General features: G+C 44.6%; 1 protein-coding gene across 2 annotated transcripts in view; it reads right to left on the bottom strand.

Moving 5' to 3' along the window:
• Positions 1 to 1,434: 1,434 nt before the first annotated feature.
• XPNPEP1 (X-prolyl aminopeptidase 1) overlaps positions 1,435 to 13,503 on the bottom strand; it is a 33,483-nt gene continuing 21,414 nt past the window's right edge. The window contains exons 11-20 of one of the 2 annotated variants that reach the window (XM_009908144.2): positions 12,109 to 12,159; positions 10,948 to 11,006; positions 10,328 to 10,405; positions 9,724 to 9,795; positions 7,402 to 7,462; positions 6,430 to 6,499; positions 5,049 to 5,222; positions 4,115 to 4,191; positions 3,320 to 3,418; positions 1,435 to 1,985 (exon numbers count right to left, since the gene is read on the bottom strand). In XM_009908144.2, coding sequence (XP_009906446.1) covers positions 1,857 to 1,985; positions 3,320 to 3,418; positions 4,115 to 4,191; positions 5,049 to 5,222; positions 6,430 to 6,499; positions 7,402 to 7,462; positions 9,724 to 9,795; positions 10,328 to 10,405; positions 10,948 to 11,006; positions 12,109 to 12,159 — 870 coding nt within the window. In that variant the 3' untranslated portion in view covers positions 1,435 to 1,856. Of the gene's footprint in view, positions 1,986 to 3,319; positions 3,419 to 4,053; positions 4,192 to 5,048; positions 5,223 to 6,429; positions 6,500 to 7,401; positions 7,463 to 9,723; positions 9,796 to 10,327; positions 10,406 to 10,947; positions 11,007 to 12,108; positions 12,160 to 13,503 lie in introns of those variants that run through there. The other variant, XM_054163405.1, reaches the window with a different exon arrangement.

Raw genomic sequence — 13,503 nt, 5'->3', positions numbered from 1 at the left:
AAACTCATGATTTGGCACCTGCTCAGAGATACCCCACTTGTCATTTCATCCCCTGGCATAGTCAGTAGCTACAGAGGCAATAGACACCTGGGGTAGAAATGTTTTCCCTAATCTGTTTCAGTCAATAGCACATAGTCATGAGACACTGCAGACAGGTTGATGTGCAAGATCGACTTCCCGCAGCACAGCTGAGATGAAAGCTGATCAGGTGGTGGTGGGATAGCCCTCAGCTGTTTAAATACCTACCCCTATCTGCAGAGGCTGGAGTGTGAAAATGACTTTTTAAAGCACTTTTTTGCACTTTCAGCACCTTTGTTTCCCTGTCCAGTACTTCTCTGGCTACAGGATACTGCTTCCCTCCAGAACTCTCAAGTATGATTTCATACTATTTAAGAGGGATTAGTATTTCCCTCTCAGAATTTCTTGGGAGGCAAAGGGGGAAGAAAGTTGTGCATATCAATATTTCCATTTGCACAGAGTATTTCTTTAAAATATCAGGAATTAGAACAGAATTAACCATGCTGGAAAAGACCTTTGAGAGCATCGAGTCCAACCTACCCTCCAATACTATCTAACCAACTAAACCAAGGCACCAAGCACCTCATCCAGTCTCTTCCTAAACACCTCCAGGGATGGTGACTCCACCACCTCCCTGGGCAGCCCATTCCCACGGCCACTCTTTCTGTGAAGAATTTCTTCCTGACACCCAGCCTAAACCTCCCCTGGCACAGCTTGAGACTGTGTCCTCTTGTTCTGCTGTTACCCAATTGCTCTTTTCAGATGTAACAGAACCTCAGTTTTTCAGTGTGAATGCGAGCAATGCCTGCTTCCTTAAGCAAGGTCATTTTTACCCCTTCATATACCGCTATTGACAGTGCTTTGATGAGCTCGATTTTCAGACGCCGGCAGAGCAGAGACCAGGCGTGGGAGGAGCGCCTCCCTCTGACTTGCAGTAGCTCGCATAACCACCAGGTGTCGCTGCGCACCGCCTGGCAACCCAGAGCACGGCCGAGGCCAGGCTGATCTTGAAGCAAAACTCCAGAGGTCTTCTTTTGTCCATTATATGCTTGCCTTTTTTAACTTGATAATTGCTTTGTGCCCAGGAAGAGCTGTAATTCCATTATACTGCCCACACATCCTGCATTGCCAAGGGTTAGACAAGTCATAACAACAGACAGAAGTACTGGCCTGGGCACCCTGCACACATAAACCTCTGCTGAGTGTTACCACATGCCTTCCCCAGTCTTTCACAAAGCACAGGCAGAACTGACTGCTCTTGCCAGGCCTCTCTGTAACATCTGCCCAGAGCCTAGCACAAGGCAGCCCTACACATATTTCTTCACTGTCTGAGCTCAATGCCCACACAAGGGTGGAATTATCTGGTCAAAGCCAACACATCAGTGACGACAAGTAAAGGCAGACAGAGCAAACAGCGGGTTGGAATCTTTTATTCAGTGATCAGTCCTGCTATGTGGGTAGCATCTTAGCAACTGGAACCCAAGTATGCAAAAATACTGAGTTTTCACAGTGAAAAACCAGACAGTATAAAATATTCCAGTTTTGTCTCTTAGAACCATTATTTCAGTAAGACCCCTGATTCACAGGCAACATGCTGTTTTGTTTCTTTGCTTTTCTGTTCTCAACCCCTCCCCCACAAAAAAGCCCCCCAACAATTGTTGAGAGAGCAACCCTCCTTACCCCCACATCACCCACACGTGTTGCGGGGAGAGAAACAGGACATGAAATCCCCTCCTGATTTCCAAAGGTTTACTGAAGAACATTCTCCCAAGTGACATCAAGGGTCAAGAAGACGTGGATTGCTGTGACACCAAACCGTTCTGCACACCGCTGTGCTGCTACTGAACTTTGATGAGAGGCTCCGTCTCCCGGATGAGCCACTGCAGGGCTTCCTGCCGGCCTTGCCTCTCCAGTTCCGCCCCAATCACTTCCCTGCACTTGTGATGGTAGCTGTTCACCCAGTTACACTAGAGAAAGAGAAGGGTATGACATTCAGCACAAATGTAGAACAGTCAAGCTGTGTACAGCCAAAGACATTTGTAAGCCCTTGTGCTCCTTGGCATTGAGTCGTTAGGCTGCTCTGGGATCCTGTCACAGAGACAGATCTCTAACGTATCACAGGATGTTAGGGGTTGGAAGGGACCTCCGAAGATCATCAAGTCCAACCCCCCTGACAGAGCAGGACTATAGAATCCATCATAGGTCACACAGGAACACATACAGATGAGTCTTGAAAATCTCCAGAGGAGACTCCACAACCTCTCTGGGGAGCCTGTTCCAGTGCTCTGTGACCCTCACAGTGAAGAATTTCCTCCTCATGTTGAAGTGGGACCTCCTGTGCTGTATTTTATATCCATTGCCCCTTGTTCTTGTGCAACAGAGAAGAGGCTGTCCCCTCCCTCTTGACATCCAGCCCTCAGATATTTATAAACATTTATTAAAGCCCCTCTCAGTCGTCTTTTTTCCAGACTAAAAAGCCCCAGGTCCATGGAAGTGACTTGTGAGTTTGATGAGAGCAGGGAACTGAAACAGTTTGTCCTAGGTTTTGAGGGGAGGCAAGGCTCATTTCAGTTGATGAGTATTTAAAGTCTCTGCAAATGACTGCCTTCAGGAAGTCAAAACAGTACAGTCTGGTAAACAGCTCTGCACATTTGCAACAGAAAGAATGCAGTCCTGAGACACAAGTTGCCCTACTGATCTGAACAGGTAACCTTATGGCAGATCCTGGTACTCTTCATACTCCTCTTCAGAAACAGGAAATGCAAATAGGATTATCATCCAGAAAATAGGATGGGTTGAGGCAAAACATGGAGTATGGTAGAATAACAAGATGAAACAGGTGTGAGATGTGAACAGAAAGTTTAGAGTGCAAAGGGATGTGGTGATAGCTGAGGTGCTGAGCAGCTATCATTAATGTCTGCTCAGAGTCTGTATGCACATGTGTATGGCTGAATGGGATTGGTCATGAGGAGATACAAACAAAATGGGTCATCAGTGTAAGTTTCTGATGAGACAGCATGATAGTCTCACAGAAGCAAATTAAGGCAGGAGTAGGATAGTAGCAAATATGGTGTCAAGGGAACTACCAAAACAGCATCATCAGAGAGGTCATCACAGCCTTCATTGTAGAGTAATAAAGATTGGAAGGACCCAGCCACTCAAATTTTCAAATGAAGTCAGACTGTTCAGGATTGCTCTTTGGATCTACAAAAAGGAACAGGGGCCAGTGGCTTCTGTAAACAGAACAGCACAGGCTGCTTCTAGCACAATGCAAGCAATGCAAACCTACTGTTACACTTACCTCCTTTTGTGTCAGCAAGTTAACATCAATCATCTTTGTCTGGATTGGAACCAGGGTTAAGGGTTCAAAAGTCAGGCTCCCTCTGTTTTTGAAATTGTACTGCATTAGAAAGACAAATGGGATGGTAAATCTCTAGAAACAGCTCTAACTAGATCACCTTCACTCCTTAGCTCCTGTCCTCGCTACGGGACACCACACGTAACAGCCAGATGAGAGGGCAGCTGCTTACAGTAACGTTTTCCTTAGAGCTCAAGCAAAGAGTCTCAATATAGACCTTAGTTATTTCTTTCAATGGCTGCTTTTTAAAGGCCATGTCCCAGGTCACAATTGGACTGGACTCCCCTTGGAAGACTACATGGCCATTTTCAGTTTGGCATTTCTAAAAGCACAGCCCAGACTGGCAGTGGTAATGTCAAAATCAGTCTGTAGTGCTGTTTGTACTACCACTGAGGGCCCTACCAGAGAATGAAATCCTGACCTGAGAAGATCAACCAACTCTACAGCAGCAGCTCCAAGGGGCTGAATTAAAGATGCATCTGGTCTTTGACAGCCAAACACAAAATATCTTAAAAGGACTCTCCCATAACCATTTCAACCTATGGAAACTCTGCAGAAGCAGAGCTGTCTTCTGTGCTCCCATCAGCAAGGGAGACTTAGAATTAGTTTTCACCACAGCGGGGTTTTGATGACCAGAAGTCTTGAGTAGGATTCAACTGTCTGTAATATGGTCCCACCTCAGTAAGTTTTACAACCAGTGAGTCATGGAGGAGGGTGCATCTTGAGCAGGTCATTCACCTTGGTTTCAGCAGGGATCACAAGGACAACGTTTTCTATTCGGATCCCAAAAGAGCCATCTTCATAATACCCAGGCTCTGCAAAAACAGACAGTAATTAACAAAGCCACAGAGCTGCACTGAGCAAATACTTACTCCCTATGGCCAAAATTCCCCTCTGTAGCTTTAGTCCTCTGAAGTCACTAAGCAATCTTGACATCAGGCATCCACAGAGGCACCAGATTTCTGACTTTATTTAATCTGCACAGAAGCCCCCCTGAGCAAGGAGAAACAAGACAGACAGCCCCTGAGCTCAAGAGAGTCTCCTTGCAAGTCAAGAGAAAGTACAGGGTAGATGTGTTCCAAATACCAGAAACCCTGGAAATATTAATGTCTTTATGAAAGGCAGGTGGGTAACCCCCTCCTCCAAAACACTTCCTGTTAGAGAGTGCTCCCCTGACTCCCTGGGAGGACTTTGCAGCCCTGAAGGAATGCAAGTCTCTCAGCAAACTCCAGCAGGCTGTTAATTCACTACTGGAAAAATAAGGCATGTAAAGATTTAACAGCTGCCTCAAATAGGCCATAGCAAAGACAGGATTAGCTCCTGAAAGCTTAGTGTCCACCTTGTACTGTAGCCAGCTCCTTCACTGCAGAATGAGAGGCAGCATGCCAGAACTGGGCTTGCCAGTAGCACAGCTCTGCTAAGCTTTGCACTGTCAAAAGCAGGAAGCAGGCCTCCAGCACCCAACTGCAATGATGGTTTATGGAAGGTGAAAGAGGTAAAATAAGAGTCTTTACCTAGAGAGTTTAACTAACAATGAAAGTACAAACTGAGGAGGCAGGACTAGAGCCTATGATCCCACTTTTACACCACTGTCAGATTGATGCCCTTCTTTATTTCAAAGAGCTTGGTCCCTCCCCCAGTAACACCAGAGAGAATCAGCAATGCTAAATACCATCAGAGAGGATCATGCCAGCTTCCAAGGGCTCATCTGCAAAAGTTTTGTAGCTAATGCCACAAGGACCCTCATGTACATTTAGGAAAGAGCCAACTCCGTGTCCCGTCCCATGCAGGTAATCCAAACCACAGTCCCACAGGGCAGAACGGGCAAAGGAATCTAGAAGGTGACCTGCAGGTCAGAGACAGAAATGGAAAGAGAATGTGATCAATTCAAGACCCCTCAGAGATGCTGACAATCATACTGAAAGCTCAAACCTGGAAAACACACAAGCAAACAAACAAAAGAACCGATCACCACCACCCTCTCACCCCCTACCCCCCACACCCCCCCAAAGAAAGGAAGTCACTGGATTGTTAGAAGTTACAGGGCAGATTTGGCAAGTCAATTCAAGCCCTCACTCAACTCAGGATTTTCTCTTTCTGTTAGAAACAGAGTGGTCTGTAACAGAAACATTGCACAGCTGCTGGGTCCACTGGGGTTTTCAGGAATGAATCCAGTGGTCAAATGTCCCCCAGAGAATTCAGCCCTAGTACTCTGTGAACGAATCAGCCTGACGGCTTGCCTGGATGGTGTCATTTCAGCTTATTTCCATCAGAATGCAGAGAATGGCACTTTGGGACATGGTTTAATATCCATGGTGGTCTTAAATTGATGGCTGGAATCAATGATCTCAGAGGTCTTTTCCATCTAGAACAATTCTATGCTCCTATGAACACCAAGCCCATATATTCGAGTTCAGACACCCTCCGATTTAATTCAAGGTTTTTCATACCACTGCACAGCTGCTTTTTCCTCACCTGCCCAAGAATGCAAACTGGAGAAAACACTAAAAAGAGGCACCTTTATGCAAGGTGTCTGAGCAGGGAGAGAACAGCTCTGCAATGAATTCACCAGAGGTGAATGTATGTCACAGCTTCTCCTGGCACAAAATCAAAGCAGCTCTTTTGTGTGCCCATTTTCCCATGCTGCTCAACAATAAAAGAGATTCTACATTAACTGGAAGAGAATTAGCCTGTCCTTTTGAAGCTAGGAAGTGACCTCTCACTTTGATAGGGCCATAAGTGAAAACATAAAGACAACAGAAAGGCCACAGCCATGTCAGAGTACCATTGACTGATTAAAGTCACTTATGACCCTAGAACCAGAGCACTTTGAACACCCTTCAGACCTCTCTCCTCAGAATTTTCAGTGTTGGTCAGTGCTGAGAGAGAAGGTATCAATAACTCAGAATCCAAAATGTTGTGATGGAAATAGACACAGCTACAGCAACATCTGCATAACACATGTGGACCTGTCAACTAAACATTGATCTCAGACCCTTAAGGTTCCTCAGAGGTCACTGCTGTGATCAAAATACTCCAATCCACCAACCTACCTTTGGTTCCATTTGGGAAGATGGCTGCGCTCACAGCTATATGTCCCTTCAGGACATAGGTGAAGCACTCCTGTCAAAGAAATGTGCCATAAGTGAACATGGGGAGAGAAAATTCTGTCCTTTCAGAAATCATAGAATGGTTTGGATTGGAAGGGATCTCCAAATGTTACCTAGTCCACCCCCCCCCTGCAGTAAGCAGGGGCATCCTCAACTAGATCAGGAAATGGAAAGAAAGACTGCATCTTGTAGCAAATTGCAGCGTATCTGAAAGACTTGCTCATGCCCTCCTATGGCTGGCAATGCCAAAGCCAACCATGAAGAGGAGGAGTTTAAATTACACTAAGAATCTTCTGGAGAGTGTGTCAGAAACTCAGACTGCAGGTTTAGCAGCAGGATTCACCTGACCTACATGCCTGATTTTCTTCAAGGCTGTGGTTTTGCTTCCCCAGCATATTTCCATCACTGAATGAACTCTAATGAGGAAATTAGTTTTAATTGAAGAAGCCATTTGAAATTATCAAAATCACATTGCTGCATTTCCAACACAGGCCTTCTCAGGTTAAGTCTGAGACTGGTTTTTGATATGGTACACTAGACACAAACCACCAGTGCAGCCTTGCATTAGACACCAATCTTTGCAGTAAATTAAGCACCCCTCAACTCCAGTGCTGGACAAAAGCCTGTCTGTCCTCAGCCTATTGATTTTGTTATTTGACAGAGGAGACCTGTCACGCTGCAGATGAAAGCTGTGCACTGGAAGACAAAGGTGTCACTCTCTGAATCACTTAGTTTATATTTTGGAAGTCTGACAGCCTCCTTTGCAGCCTTTATCAAGATGCTGTCACATATTATTAAATAAATTATACTTGATAGAGCACTTGATTACCTAGCAACAGGGAACATTACTGATTTGTTTAAGTACCTGTAATAATAAGGGTCAGATTGCAAAGTACCCTGAGATCCCAAACCTACCTTTTCATAGGCTGACGGTGTGCCAAAATGCATTGTCCTGGTCACATCTGTTGTACCATCTCTTCAGAGGCAGACAAGGGTGCAGGAAGCAAAGGGATGGGGGGAAAAGGAAAGAACAAAGTGAGAATACACAGAAAACCCAGCCACACTGCAGCAACCTAAGCAAAAGCTTATTTGGGTAAAGTCATCTGCTCTGTGTGACACAGAACTGATGATGTAACAGGTCTTAATCTCACAAATTCCTGAACACAGGTCCCAGATGTCTCAGGCTGCGCCAGGGGAGGTTCAGGCTGGATGTTAGGAAAAAGTTCTATACAGAAAGAGTGATTGCCCATTGGAATGGGCTGCCTGGGGAGGTGGTGGAGTCGCCATCACTGGAGGTTTTCAGGAGAAGACTTGATGGGGTGCTTGGTGCCATGGGTTAGTTGTTTGGGTGGTGTTGGATTGGTTGATGGGTTGGACACGATGATCTTGAAGGTCTCTTCCAACCTGGTTTATTCTATTCTATTCTATTCTAATAAGGACATATTCAAAGTGTTAGCTTTCATCCATATCCATCCCAAAGCTCTTTGCAACTTAGAATCTGAACTGCTCACAAAAAAAAAGATTCCAATTTGAGGTTTAGCAACTGCTATCTGCACATTGAGAACAGAAGGCCAAATTTAGTCTATTTGTAAGGAAGATCATAGAATGCTAGGGGTTGGAAGGGACCTCCAGAGATCATCAAGTCCAACCCCCCTTCAAAACAGGACCACTTAGGGCAGGTCACACAGGAGGTTTTGAAGATCTCCAGAGAAGAAGGCTCCACCACCTCTCTGGGCAGCCTGTTCCAGGGCTCTGTCGCTCTCACAGTAAAAAAGTTTTCCCTCAAGTTGAAGTGAAATTTCCTGTGATGACCTATGAGCAGCCTGAAGATATATACTAAGGCACAAATTAAAGCTACTAGCTCAGGAAAGGGAAGTGTAAGGAGGTGCAGTGTCCTTTCATCCTCAGGATGTTTTGTGTTATGATTTCTAGAAGTTATCCCGTATTTGGAGAGGGGTTGGACTCAGACGTTAGAAGCTGGTTCAATGCTCTTTCTACAAACATAATTTTGAGCCTGCTGTCAAAAACACAGAGGCTCTTGAAATAATAAGTTCCCTTTGAAACTCTTACTCCTGTGCCTACGCTTTTCCCCAGCACACAACAGGCCATGGTCACAAAGAACTCAGGGTTTAACTTCTCAGCAGGGACGAGGGGAGCATCCCTGCCACAATGCCCTGTTAAGTGCCATTGATGTCCAGCTTATACTGTATTCAAAGGGCTGCTTTTCATAGTGGCACTAAGGAAATTGTTAATTAGGCCATCAGAGGAGAGGGAAAAAGATCTCCTTGTAAAAAATCTTATCAAAGGATGTCTGTATGGTTCTTTTCAAAGCTCTTCCTGACTGAAAGAACAAAAAGGCATAGCTCTAAAGACAAAGCTTGTCTCAAAAGAGCAGCCAGGCCTGTCCTGCATCTTTCTGAACAAGCCACTTCTCATCTATTTACATTGGTTAAAAACATCACTTCTTTCATTCTCCATGGAGTCAGAGTTACACAGTAAACAGCTCCAGAGATTGAGGCCATTGAGTGACACTGTCCAAACAGCACTGAGTGAGTCAACAGACCTGACGCCTTCCCAAAATCATACCTGAGACCCAAGTGGCCCCTGGGATGAGAAACTCTGCTTCTGAGTCTCCCTCTGGAAAGGCAAAGCACACCACAGGGCAATGCTGTCCTGCTCCTTTGCCCCACCTTGTTCTGACCTTAATATCAGTCAAATCTGCCCACAGGGCAGACAGATGCTGGCAGGGTAGGTGCCTTACTCAGCTGTACAGGCTGCTGTGTAGGCAGCCAAAGGTAAAAACAAGGCAGTCAGCCCTGCTCCCTGCAGCCCTAACAACAATTCACCAGGTAGACAGAGCTGCAACAGACAGAAACACCCCCCACCAGCTACAGTAATGCTACCATCACACTAGCAATGAGACTCAGATGGAAACTGCACTTTTAGCTCGCATCTTCTAGCCAAGACAGGGCTTGTGAGCATCCCTAGGCTGTTGCCTTGAGCCTAACTTGGCACCTCCTGTCACAGATCACTCACCCATTGGCTAAGGCACTTGGCTACGCTCAGAATCCCACCAATTCCCTCCCCAGAGGGGATACAACGAGCAGGCTCTCCATGAAATGGCACTGCACACAAAACTACATGCTGCCATGCTTGCTACAGCAACTGTGAGCTGACCCTGCAGGTGGTCGCTAGAAGCAGAAAATGCAGAGGTTCAGCACCATTCATTCCACTTACTTGTACTGCGCTCCTGAGTCCAGGAGGTAGATCTCGTTCACAGACAGGGTTCTGTTGGTCTCAGGAACTGGTCTGTTCAATTAAACACAAAGTTTTTTGTTCCACAGTTTTAAGGTCTCCATCTCATGTCTGCAGTCCAGAAAACATATTAAGTGCAAGCTTGGATGCGTCAGCTCTGATTTCTTGTGGCAGCAACAGAAATCCCACACACACTGAGCCAGGGATAATACTGCAGAGTGTATTGGTCTACAGTAAATAGTGCTACAGTACAGAGAATAGCTTTGTTGCCTCCAGCAAAACTCTCAACATCTGTTCCTGGACATATTTCAGAACAGTTTGCACTTCATACTTGTCCTTCCCAGACTTCTACCCCCAAAATAGCCCTCTTCTATGGCCCCTGAGCAGATCACCATCATAATGCATGCATGCTGACAGCAGGGAGAGATCTTTATTTAGTAAGTGGAAGTTTGGGTGGAATAAAGTGGATGGCAACCAACAGTGACTGCATCTCCCTGGAGTAGTCTGTTGTGACTCCAGAAAGAAGCTAGACAGCACATTCCAAGAGTGTCTGCTGAAGGACAAAAGGAGAAGTTGTTTCTCTTACGTGTAGTGAATGATGGCTCCATTTGGACCCGTGCTTGATATGGTAGCAAAACTCAATTCAACAAAGTCTTTCTGTTGGCTGAAAGGAAAAAACAAAGTGATCACTACAGCACAAGCAAGAGGTGCCCACCAGGCACTTGGAGTGTCCCATACTCCATTTCACATCATCTCATCCTTCCTCTTAGCCTTGAAAGCCATTTGGGCAAGTACTCTCAGGTAGGAGAATCCTGCAGATCAAAGTGCTCTCCTCCCAGCCGTGTGGAAATCTGCTTTCTGTCCTGCTGATGCACATATGTACATCAGAAGAGGGGAAAATCCAACTCTTACATCACCTCCTCTGTTAAGAAAGTCACTATCTCTAATTTAAGTGTCCTAACCTGCAGCACTCTTCTTGGCTATCTCAATAGGAAAGCAGACACTATCCAGTAGGCTAGGACTTTTATCTCCCAAGAGACCAAATTCTTCCCCAATTCTTTCAAGTATTCACAAAAATCTTGAGGTAATGGTTTGTGCTCAGGTAATAATATACCTGCCAATGAGCTGGATTTCTAAAGAACAAAATAAAAACAAAGGACCAAACCTCCTCCCAGAAAACACCCACACAGAGGATTTACTTATTACCTGCGAAACTCTTCTGCTTTGTCAGCAGCGATTATTTCTGTCACTGTTCCCTTTGGAACCTAGTGGACAAAGATGAAGTTGAATTAGTACACCAGCAAGCAAAGAAAATGCTATATGCTTAAGCACTGGGCCTCATCTGTGCATTATTAAACCTCATCCTGAAGTGGCCTCTTTCCAGGTTTTCTGTTCTCATTCTTCAGGGATGACAAACACAAAACCTAACAATGCTGTGTAGGGCATGTGAGAAGTAGGAAGCAGAAACAGTCACAGCAACCCTGACTAGGGAGTACTTAATGCACTATTTGCTTCACTGAGCTCTGTACAGAGCTAACATCTCACAAGGCAACATCTCCTCACAGACAGGTTACACAAAGCTTCAACAGTTCTCTCCAACAGCCCATGGAATTAGCAGGATGTTTATGCTTTTAAATCAGAAATTGAAGCAGTTGCAGGAAAAAACCAAAGGATGCTAAATTGTGCTTTAGGCATTTGATAAATACAACTTCCCCAGGACTGGACAACAGGCAAAAGAGGCCAAGAGCTAGGTTTCATAACCCCCTGCAGCAGACTTCTTAAGTACTCAGACATGTAAAAAGGCACCTTCTGGAAGTCAGCAAGCCATCTCCATAGGCAAATTCAATTAACTCAAGAGATGCAGTGGCGCAGATGCTACCTGGCACTCTGCATCTTCACCGTGTACTCCTAAGCCAGAGGAAACATGACCAATTTGTCTTTACCCTGTTCTCACTGCACATGAGCATAACTGCAGCTCTTCATTCCTAAATGCCAAATTTATCCACACTGGCAGGCAAAACTGATTGTCATGACAGCAATCCCAAAGTATCGCACCAAACTGGTTATTAATTCATGATTTACACTACAAAACCAGAACAAGACAGTACTAACACCATATCGAGCCTGTTCAGGTCATTTCTCACCTGCTTTGGCTTTGTTCTGTGTAAAATTAATGGGAGTATGCTTTCCAAAACATTCATTCAGCCTTGGATGAAAGGATGATTGAAATCTGCCTCAAAAAACAGATAAAATCACAACTGTTTCCCCACTTTTAGCAAAGGCACTATAAAGACTACCAGAAAGTTTATGCTGATAAAGAATTGTACATAGCAATAACATCTCCAGTTAAAATATCTAACACAATACCTCTTTCTCCAGCCAGTTAAAGAGTTCACACAGGGCAACAGCATCTTTAATCTACATTAAAAGAAAAGAGAATAGATTTAGCAAGCCTAGTAAAAACGGGGGTTTGAAGCAAAAGATTCAAGCTGCAAGGTTCAGAAACACAAAGGGATGATCTAAGAATGGAATAAGAATAAGAACAAGAATAGGAATAGGAATAAGAATAGGAATAAGAATAGGAATAAGAATAGGAATAAGAATAGGAATAGGAATAGGAATAGGAATAAGAATAGGAATAAGAATAGGAATAAGAATAGGAATAAGAATAGGAATAAGAATAGGAATAAGAATAGGAATAAGAATAGGAATAAGAATAGGAATAGGAATAGGAATAGGAATAGGAATAGGAATAGGAATAGGAATAGGAATAGGAATAGGAATAGGAATAGGAATAGAATAGACCAGGTTGGAAAAGACTTTTGAGATCATCGAGCCCAACCTATCATCCAACACCATCTAATCAACTAAACCATGGCACCAAGCACCCCATCCAGTCTCTTCCCAAACACCTCCAGTGATGGTGATTCCCCCACCTCCCTGGGCAGCCCATTCCAATGGCCAATCACTCTTTCTATGAAGAATTTCTGTGAAGAACTATGAGGTCTTTCCAGGTTCTGCATCCTGTAATTAATACAAGTATTGGGAATGTATCTGGAAAATTAAATAAACATTGATAACAGTTTGCTGCTGGGAAGTCTCTCACTGTGAAGAATTACTTAGTACTCAGCAAACGTTGGCTTTACCCCACCTCCTCAGGAGGCGGGGGATAAAAGTGTCCCTGGTTCAGCACAAGTATTTTGACTCACCCTTAAATAGCAGGGAATGAAAAGCATTGAAAGAGAAAGCAGCAGATCCCAAGAAGCTAGCAGAAAATATGAGACAAGTCTAGAGTTGCCAGCCCTGCCTTAGCTGCCACATTTTTTTCTGTTGTGAAAACTGCTGCAAGAAAATTAGCAGCAAATAAAGAAAACTTCAGCCCTTCCATGCACCTATTTCACAGGCAGCTTCTTTGCTGGAAAATACAAAGCTCCCTGTGAAATCAGTGTCATGATAATGACAGACAAACAGAGTGCTTTGAGGACACTGGCTGCTTCTGAACATCTTGGCCTGTGTTTTGCACCATGTGCTGAAGATTTGCTGTGTTTATTCAAGTGAAAACAATTGGAAAACACCACCGAGAAAGACAACAGAACTAGCAAAGGGAAACAACATCTCCTTGAGGGTCCATACCCTAAACAACACTTCTCAAGTCTGCACAGTCTCCCAACAGAGCAGGGTTGGATCCTCACATTATTACAAATGTTGTCCTTTACTCCAAGGGAATGCTAAATAAGCAAAAAGCCCTGCTTCAGCAGCAGG

The sequence above is a fragment of the Dryobates pubescens genome, chromosome 8 (assembly GCF_014839835.1).
Source record: "Dryobates pubescens isolate bDryPub1 chromosome 8, bDryPub1.pri, whole genome shotgun sequence".
Taxonomy (NCBI): domain Eukaryota; kingdom Metazoa; phylum Chordata; class Aves; order Piciformes; family Picidae; genus Dryobates; species Dryobates pubescens.
The sequence above is the reverse complement of the archived record's forward strand: the minus strand, read 5'-3'. Positions and strand labels throughout refer to the sequence as shown.